Raw genomic sequence first — 9,452 nt, 5'->3', positions numbered from 1 at the left:
AGATCGTGATCTCCCTTTAACGACAAAGAGACTCCAGAGACTGCAAACAGCAAGCAAGGTTTATTGTAAGACTGGCTAGCCAGGGTCAAGCCGCCTACACAGACACGCAGGTCAGTTAGGTGAGGCAAGACCCCGAACCTCTTCAAAGGGGATCTTATATAGGCCTTCACTGGCCGTTACAGCAAAGCCCGCGCATTTCATAGCCAATAGATTTGTAACGACATATGCTTTCTTAACCAATCCAATTAAGGGTACATCACTTCTTAGCCTATAGATTCAAAGATCAGCATTTACGTACATAGGCATTGTGACTAGTGGGCATCAGGTAACTTGGACATTTGGTTATCACCTTGCTTCCTCTGATTCTCAGCCCTGCATTCCGGAGGTGGATAAGGGAAGAGTTCTTAAGGGAGGTAACAGATAAGGAGGGCAGGAAAGGGAGAGTTAAAATTTATAGAGTTTTAACTCTGGAATCTCCCTCAGGGTCCCTAGGGACCTAACATTCCTCCCTTTCTCTACTTCATATTGAGGAATCTTTCTCAGTGGGCTCTTCATACAGAGGAGTAATTTCCTCAGTGGGCCCCAATGTCTGATACTGTTGCCGTAGGACCAAGAGTTGAACTGTATTAATTCTGTCTTTGACAAATACCACAAGACGATTTAAAATGTAAGGGCCTATAGTTACCATAAGTAGGATAATTACCACCGGTCCAGCTAAAGCAGATAGGAGAGTAGCCATCCACGGGGATTGATTGAACCAAGACTCAAACCAATTCTCCCGGGCCTCCCTTTCTCTTCTACGTTGTTCGAGACCTTCCCGCAGCTTGGCCATAGAATCTCGGACAACCCCAGTGTGGTCAGCGTAGAAACAGCACTCCTCTCCCAAAGCAGCGCAGAGCCCTCCGTTCTTGAGGAACAATAGGTCTAACCCCCTCCTGTTCTGTAGTACGACCTCAGACAAGGAGGTCAAGGATCTTTCAAGGAGGCTAATAGACTTTTCAATGCGGTCCAAGTCCTCATCTACCGCTGCCCTGAGGGACTGCAAACCAGAATGCTGTGTGGCCAGGGAGGCGATGCCAGTGCTTGCCCCGGCCAACCCTATTCCAAACAAGGTGGCAAGGGTCAGGGTGGTGAAGGGCTCCCTCCTAACTCGAGGATGCTCTCCAGGTTGCCCAGACCGATAGGAAATAAGAGTCTCGGCGGGGTGGTAAATAATTCTAGGCATCACCAGCACCATCAGACAGAATTCCCGCGAGGCATCGAATACTGATCCAGCCAGGTGAGGAGTGAGCCCAGAGAGTGAGCACACCCACCAGGCTCCAACAGATGGCGTGACCCACACTGAGCTGTTCCAGCCCGGATCAGGATCTGTATGGGCACACAGTCTAGCTTTCTCAGTTGGAACTGTACCTATACATCTCCCTTGGCCACTGACCTGAGTTATGGTTAAGCCAGTACTGGGGCGAGTGCCCCAACCATCGGGGGGGACAGAGATGTTGACATTATATGAGGCATTGACCCCGATGGCCTCATAAAAGGGGGGTGCAGGGCTAAAGCATAACCAGCATGACTCCGTCAGATTTGGGGCTGTCTTATTCAAAGACACATAAGCGGCATGCAGCAAAAGCTCCAAGGAGCTCAGGGATTGAGACTGGGGGGTGATATCCCTGGTCTGGATGGGACTGGCAGCACTCAGTGATCGGGGTTGAAGGGTGGTACCCGTGGCTTGGCTAGGGCCAAGGGAGCCAGCATTGGCAAATGCAGAGCTTCCCAGGGAGGTCGGGGCTGGCCTAAGGCTCGTGGGGCCCAGCTTGAAACTAGGTAGTCTCAATATGGTGTTAGGCCCCACTGGAGTGGAGATTGGCCCAAAGCGGAGCAATATTTGGAATAGGACTCCTCTCCAAGGTTTTTTTGTAAGGCAAGAGGCCCCAGGTTAGCCCGTTCACCCACCTCCTATCCTTCTTTCCGGCCTCAGTGAAGGAAATTCGGATTTGATTGGACCCCGGGACCACTCTCCCCTGCTGAAAAGGGTGAATAAACTGCATATTGATCAGCTCCTGAGCTACTGGCCACCTCCATTCCCCATCATTAGCCACTACACATTTCCAGGCAGCACAGTAAAGGCTTTCCACACCCCCACACTCCCGGCGCCATACTCCAGTTTTATAGCCAGGGCAGGCAAAGAACCCATTTTTCCGGAGAGCCTGTCTGTCCAGGAGCGAGGAGGTATCTCCCAGTGCCCGTTTCCTCATGTAATGTACCTTCCCTTGCTGAGGAAGGGAGTAAAAAATACCCAAGACCTCCTCCAAGTCCACATATAGATCTGGCCACCAGGTCCACAATGCGCTAGCCGGGTTCGTAGTTAGGTTCCATTCCTCATGGGTGTCTCCGTTTCTCAGGACCCAGGTTTGCTGGTAGGGCTGATGAGGGCTTCCGGCCGACCGTACTGGAATGACGACCACTAGGAACACCCCTAGGAGGTAGATGCACCAGCGAGTGCGCGGCTCCTGTGTCCAGAAGCACCTCGTACCAGCCGGAGCTTGAGGGGATTTGAAGGATGGCGCCGCGCGGTCCACTGAGGCTGAGGCTGTAGGGCACTTCCCTCCTCCTCTCCTGCAGTTCCTGCTCGTCGGACGTGGGAATGGTGAACCCATGGCCCGATTCCATCAACCTTCAAGGCAGTGGGGGTGGTATAAAGAACAACATAAGGACCCTTCCATCGGGGCTCCAGATTTCTAACATTGTGTCGCTTCACCCAAACTCTATCCCCTGGCACCAGTCCGTGCTCCGGTCCCTCCCCCTCCCTTTCGTGATATGCCTTGACCAGCGGCCATATCTGCTGGTGCACTCGGGATAGAGTCTGCAGGACTGTCAGGTAGTCCGGGTGCACAGCAACTTCCCCTGGCGGAGCCAGAGTCCTTCGCGTGATGGGTGGGGGTGCCCCATAGAGGATTTCAAAAGGTGTTAACCCATGTACATAGGGAGTGTTCCTCGCTCGGAAAATCGCGAGGGGTAGGAGCGTCACCCAGTCCCCGCCAGTCTCGAGAGCCAATTTAGTCAAGGTCTCCTTCAGGGTCCGATTCATCCTCTCTACTTGCCCAGAGCTCTGGGGATTATATTCACAATGTAATTTCCAATCAGTTCCCATAGCTTGGGCTAGGCCTTGCAGGACCTTGCTAATGAAAGCCGGGCCGTTGTCTGACCCGATCGAGTCAGGGACACCATATCGGGGTATGATCTCTTCTAGCAGGACCTTAGCTACCACCCGGCTAGTCTCGTGCTTTGTTGGGAAAGCTTCCACCCAGCCCGAAAAGGTGTCTATCAGAACTAGCAGATACCGATACCCGTACTTGCCTGGCTTAACCTCAGTAAAATCTGCCTTCCAACTCCTCCCCGGACTCCTCCCCGCTTCCCTGCTACCTGTATGCATGCCCCTCCGCATGGCCGGTCTCATCTGGGCGCAGACAGTACAGGCGTCCGTGATCTGCTGCAGGCTTGCGGTCATAGCAGGGTACACCAGGCGCGCAGCCGTGAGTAGCTCCGCTAGCTTCCGGCGCCCCAGGTGAGAGGTCCGATGAATGTTGCCAGCCAGGAATTCGCCTAGCTGGCGAGGGAGAATTATGGCCCCGTCCGGACTTCGGTGCCACGTCCCGGGGTCCCTAGCCGTGGCTGTGGGCCACTGTCTTTGTATCCAGTCCAGGTCAGTGGGGGAGTACTGGGGCTCGGACGGCAGTTTGGGGAGTTCTGGCATTGGCAGGGAAAGGGTCATGGCGGGAGTGCTCTCCATAGCCGCTCTCCGGGCTTCCGTGTCCGCTCGACGATTCCCTACAGCGTCTGGGTTGTCCCCCTTTTGGTGCCCAGGGACATGGATGACGGCTACCTCCCTTGGTTTGTCCACTGCCATTAAGAGACGCTGGACCTCCGCCAGATTCTTGAGCTCCTGCCCGTTAGAAGTCTGGAATCCCCGTTCTCGGTAGATGGCGCCATGGACATGCAGGGTGGCGAAGGCATAGCGACTGTCCGTATATATGTTAACCCGCTTCCCTTCTGCGCGTTCCAAGGCCTCTGTTAAGGCCATCAGTTCGGCCTTCTGGGCTGAGGTTCCAGGGGGCAGGGCACTGCTCCATACCACCACCCCTTCGTGGTCCACCACCGCGGCCCCCGCTCTTCTTACCCCTTGTAGCACAAAGCTGCTTCCGTCCGTATACCAGTTCAAGGGGCAGTTCTCCAATGGTATGTCCTTCAGGTCTGGCCTTGCCTGGGAAATCTCAGCCAATATTTCAAGGCACTGGTGACTGGGCGAGACTGCGTCCGGTTCGGGCAGCAGGCTGGCGGGGTTCAAGGTGGATGGGCTGGCAAAAACAATACGGGGACTATCTAATAAAAGTCCTTGATAATGGGTGAGGCGGGCGTTGGTTATCCATTTCCCCGGCGGCTGTTTCAGGACTCCTTCAATCGGGTGCGGGGTAACTATGTGGAGCTCCTGCCCGAAAGTCAGCTTGTCAGCGTCTCTGACCAAGAGGGCTACTGCTGCAATTACTCTGAGACAGGGTGGCCACCCAGCCGCAACCGCATCTAGCCGCTTTGAGAGGTAGGCCACTGGCCTTCGCCAAGGGCCCAGCTTCTGCGTCAGTACCCCTTTAGCTATCCCTTTCCTTTCGTCCACATAGATGGTAAATGGCTTGGAAGGGTCAGGCAGGGCTAGGGCCGGGGCCTGCAATAACGCGACTCGGAGACGTTCAAAAGCGGCCTGGTGACTCTCTGTCCATTCCCAATCCCGAGTCTCTTTGGTGGCCTCATACAGGGGTTTTGCAATCTCAGCAAAATTGGGGATCCAGAGTCTACAGTATCCAGCCGACCCCAGAAACTCCCTCACTTTCCTTGCAGATGTTGGGGTGGGGATATGGAGGACGGTCTGTTTCATTTCCTCTGTTAACCATCGCGCCCCTCCTTCTAGCTGATAGCCCAAGTATGTGACTCTCTCCTGGCATATTTGAGCCTTCTTCGCACTCGCTCTATACCCCAGTTCCCCCAGGAGGGCGAGAAGCTGCCCTGTAGCCCGTCTACAGCTCTCCTGGGTGGGGGCCGCCAGCAGCAAGTCATCTACATACTGCAACAATGTTATCTCCTCATGTTCTCGTCGAAAGGGCTCGAGATCCTGGCTAAGGACCTCATTGAACAGGGTCGGAGAGTTCTTAAATCCTTGGGGCAACCTCGTCCAGGTTAACTGTCTCACTTTCCCCTCCTCCTGCCATTCGAATGCAAAAAGCAACTGGCTGCTCTCAGCCAGGGGTATGCTGAAGAAGGCGTCCTTTAGATCCAGGGTGGTGTACCATTTAAGAGAGGGTGCTACATGGCTCAGGAGAGTGTAGGGGTTTGGCACCGTCGGGTGGATGTCCTCCACTCTCTCATTCACCTTCCTCAAGTCCTGCACTGGACGGTAATCTGAGCTACCAGGCTTCCTGACAGGCAGGAGAGGGGTGTTCCAAGCTGAGTGGCACTGTCTCAAAACCCCCTCTTTCAAAAGTCTGTGGATATGCGGGGAGATGCCGCGCCTGGCTGCTTCTGGTATTGGGTACTGTCGTACCCTGACTGGCTGGGCGGAGGCTTTGAGTCCCACCACTACTGGTGGAACATGTCTGGCGAGACCGATGCCTGTCACTTCGGCCCATGCGGAGGGGTATTTCTTCAACCAATATGCCATCGTCCCCCTCACACTATCCTCCCCCAAGTTCCTGAATAATCTGTGTTCATCATGTACCGAGAGTGTTAGGACATGTAGAGGAGCCCCTTCCCCATCCATAACCTTAATCCCATCAGGGTCAAAGTGGATCCGGGCTCTAACTTTGGTCAATAAATCCCTCCCCAGAAGGGGGGCTGGGCTGTCAGGCACCACTAGGAATGAATGAGTGACCTGATGTTTCCCTAGATGCACCTGGCGGTTGCTGGTCCAAGGGTAGATTTTTGATCCTGTGGCCCCCTGGACTAGACTGGTTTTGTTAGGTTTGAGTTTCCCCATGGCCTGATTCAGGACTGAGTATTGGGCCCCTGTGTCTACCATAAACCCCACTGGTTTCCCCTCCACACAAACAGTTACCCAAGACTCGGGGAGGGGAGCCGAGTCCCGTCCCCTTCAGTCCTCCTCCTCAGCTACTAGAATTTTGGCCCTATCTTTAGCAGTCTTCCCCTCCCCATCTTCTTGTCTCCTTCCCCACCCTTCCTGCTTCTTCCCGCGATATGGGCACTCATGCTTCCAATGCCCGCTTTCCTTACAATAAGCACACTGATCCCTATCTAGGCCTGGTCTGCTAGGCGGCCCTCTCCCTTTGGGCTGACTCCCTACGCTTGCCAAAAGGATCCTAGTAAGTTCTTTCTGACTCTTCCGATTTTCCCTAGCCTGGAATTCCCGATCCTCTTTTCTCTGTCTCTCCTGCCTGTCCCTGTCCTCCTGCCTCAACCGATCCTCTTTTTCTTCCTTACTCTCCCTAGAGTTGTATACCCTTTCGGCAACATGCAGCATCTCCTGGAGGGTCATGCTACCCAGGTTTTCCCGGGAATTTAACTTCCTTCTTATGTCAGGGGCTGCCTGGCTAATAAAGGAGAGCAACACTGCTGAGCGGTGTAAATCAGCCTCCGGGTCAATGGGAGTATACTGCCGGTAGGCATCATACAATCGCTCAAGAAATGCGGCTGGGCTTTCGGTTTCCCCTTGGATAACAGCTTTTACCTTGGCGAAATTTGTGGGCCGTCTAGCGGCCGCTCGGAGACCGGCCATGAGAGTCTGGCGGTATACTCGGAGACGCTCCCTACCTTCTGCCGTCCCAAAATCCCAGTTAGGTCGGCTGAGGGGGAACGCCGCATCGATGAGGTCAGGTAGGATGGTGGGCCGCCCATCATCTCCCGCCACGTTCTTTCGAGCTTCAACGAGGATGCGCTCCCTCTCCTCAGTCGTGAAGAGAGTTCGGATGAGTTGCTGGCAGTCGTCCCATGTGGGACAGTGGGTGTTCATGATGGACTCCACGAGACCTATGAGACCCTTTGGATCCACAGAAAAAGGAGGGTTCTGGATTTTCCAATTATATAGATCGCTAGATGAAAAGGGCCAATACTGATACTGGTGGCCACCTGGGTGGCCAATTGCTCTCACAGGGAACAAAGAAACAGAATGGGGGCCTGGTCCGGAACTAGAGACAGGATCTCCCTCCTCGGGCCGGAGGTTTCCACGTGGACGAAGCCGTCCGCTAGGGCCGACATCCTGAGTAGAGTCTGCAGCCGGACCAGGGGCTGCTGCCGGAACAGGGATGGGGACATAAGGAGGAGGTCTTATCTCAGTGTCAAAGTCTATGAGGGGAGGATAAAGCGAGTCAGAGAGGACCGCCGGTGGAGGATTGGGTTCCCAGGAAGGGTTTATGATTGCTTCAATGGCCTCAACAGCTCTATCTCGGATTTCCTTCTCCCGTGGCTTCAGGGGGCAGTCTGCAGCCCCCCTTAGGGCCACGGCTGCCTTAGCATGAACCTCTTTCTCTGCTTCCTTCTGAAGGGCTAAGATAGGACAGGCGGCAGGATCCCGAAAGGCTGGAAGAACAGGCGCCAGAGGAGCAACAGAAGGGGGAACAGGCTCTGAAGGAGCAACGGGAGGGGGAACAGGCGCTGGAGGAGCAACGGGAGGGGGAACAGGCACTGGAGGAGCAACGGGAGGGGGAACAGGCGCTGGAGGAGCAACGGGAGGGGGAACAGGCGCTGGAGGAGCAACGGGAGGGGGAACAGGCGCTGGAGGAGCAACGGGAGGGGGGACAGGCGCTGGAGAAAAGGATAAGAAGGGACCGAGCCATTGGGGAGGTTCTTCTAGGAGAAATTCCCACGTAAGAACATAAGGTAGTTGATCAGGATGCCCACGGGCCCCCGGGCGGGTAACGACCTCTTTTACCCGTGTCACGAGGTTCGGTGAAAAGGAACCTTGTGGGGGCCAGCCCACCCCGAAAGCAGGCCAGTCTGAAGAACAATAAGTGTTGAACTTACCTTTCTTTATCATGAGGCCCATATGCTGGGCTTTCTTTTGAACCTCAGAGAAGTGGCTAAGAATTAAGGCTTTGGGTGTCGATTGATTCTGACCCATATTAAACAATCTCAATAAACAGAACTAAGAGAAGGATAATAGGACAAATACACAGACTAAGGACATACGCACAGATCACACTCCTGCACTCGCTCGGACCGGTCCACTCTCTCACACGGGTGCGCACCACACTCACCAGTCACCCTGGGACTCCCGAATATGCCCAAAGGGCGTGCACGTGATTTTCACCTCCGGAGGGTTCAGCTCTTCCAGGTCTTCTCCCGGCGCCGGATTTTCCAGAACAGATGAGGCCTCCAGAACAGACAGACGAGGACCCGAGGAAACCCTATGTCCCCCCAAGTCCTCCCAGTCAGGGTTGGCCACTTCCCTGCCGCGGTCCAGAACAGACGAGGCCTCCAGAACAGACAGACGAGGACCCGAGGAAACCCTATGTCCCCCCAAGTCCTCACAGGGTTAGCTACTTCCCTGCCGCGGTCCAGAAGGGGACACTGTCCCCCCACAGAACAGACGGAATATTCCCCAGAAATTTTTTTTTTTTTTAAGGCCTTTTCAAAACCCGCTCTCTGGGCCCGTTTGCCGTCGGGAGATCTCGCTGGGGCCTCCAAATGTTAGGGCGCAGATCGTGATCTCCCTTTAACGACAAAGAGACTCCAGAGACTGCAAACAGCAAGCAAGGTTTATTGTAAGACTGGCTAGCCAGGGTCAAGCCGCCTACACAGACACGCAGGTCAGTTAGGTGAGGCAAGACCCCGAACCTCTTCAAAGGGGATCTTATATAGGCCTTCACTGGCCGTTACAGCAAAGCCCGCGCATTTCATAGCCAATAGATTTGTAACGACATATGCTTTCTTAACCAATCCAATTAAGGGTACATCACTTCTTAGCCTATAGATTCAAAGATCAGCATTTACGTACATAGGCATTGTGACTAGTGGGCATCAGGTAACTTGGACATTTGGTTATCACCTTGCTTCCTCTGATTCTCAGCCCTGCATTCCGGAGGTGGATAAGGGAAGAGTTCTTAAGGGAGGTAACAGATAAGGAGGGCAGGAAAGGGAGAGTTAAAATTTATAGAGTTTTAACTCTGGAATCTCCCTCAGGGTCCCTAGGGACCTAACACAGGGTCGAGCTGCCTACACAGACACGCAGGTCCGGCAGGATGGGCAAGACCCCGAGCTTCTTCAAAGGGGATCTTATATAGGCCTTCACTGGCTGTTACAGCAGAGCCCGCATATTTCATAGCCAGTAGATTTGTAACAGTCCATACTTTCTTGACCAATCCATTTTAAAGTACATCACTCCTTAGCCTAGGGCTGGAGCGATAGCACAGCGGTAGGGCATTTGCCTTACAAGCAGCCAACATGGCCAACCCGAG

General features: G+C 54.2%; 1 protein-coding gene across 1 annotated transcript; it reads right to left on the bottom strand.

The window, feature by feature from the left end:
- Nucleotides 1–2,473: 2,473 nt before the first annotated feature.
- LOC130028022 (uncharacterized) lies at nt 2,474–8,032 on the bottom strand. Its single transcript, XM_056118778.1, is given in 4 exon segments — nt 2,474–3,679; nt 3,773–6,167; nt 6,216–7,575; nt 8,020–8,032. Coding segments are annotated over 4 exon segments (4,974 nt in total).
- Between the last annotated feature and the right edge of the window lie 1,420 nt (nt 8,033–9,452).

Source organism: Sorex fumeus, unplaced genomic scaffold, assembly GCF_029834395.1.
Source record: "Sorex fumeus unplaced genomic scaffold, SorFum_2.1 ptg000038l, whole genome shotgun sequence".
NCBI classification, from domain to species: domain Eukaryota; kingdom Metazoa; phylum Chordata; class Mammalia; order Eulipotyphla; family Soricidae; genus Sorex; species Sorex fumeus.
Note: the sequence above shows the minus strand (reverse complement) of the source record. Positions and strands in the feature narration are given on the sequence as shown.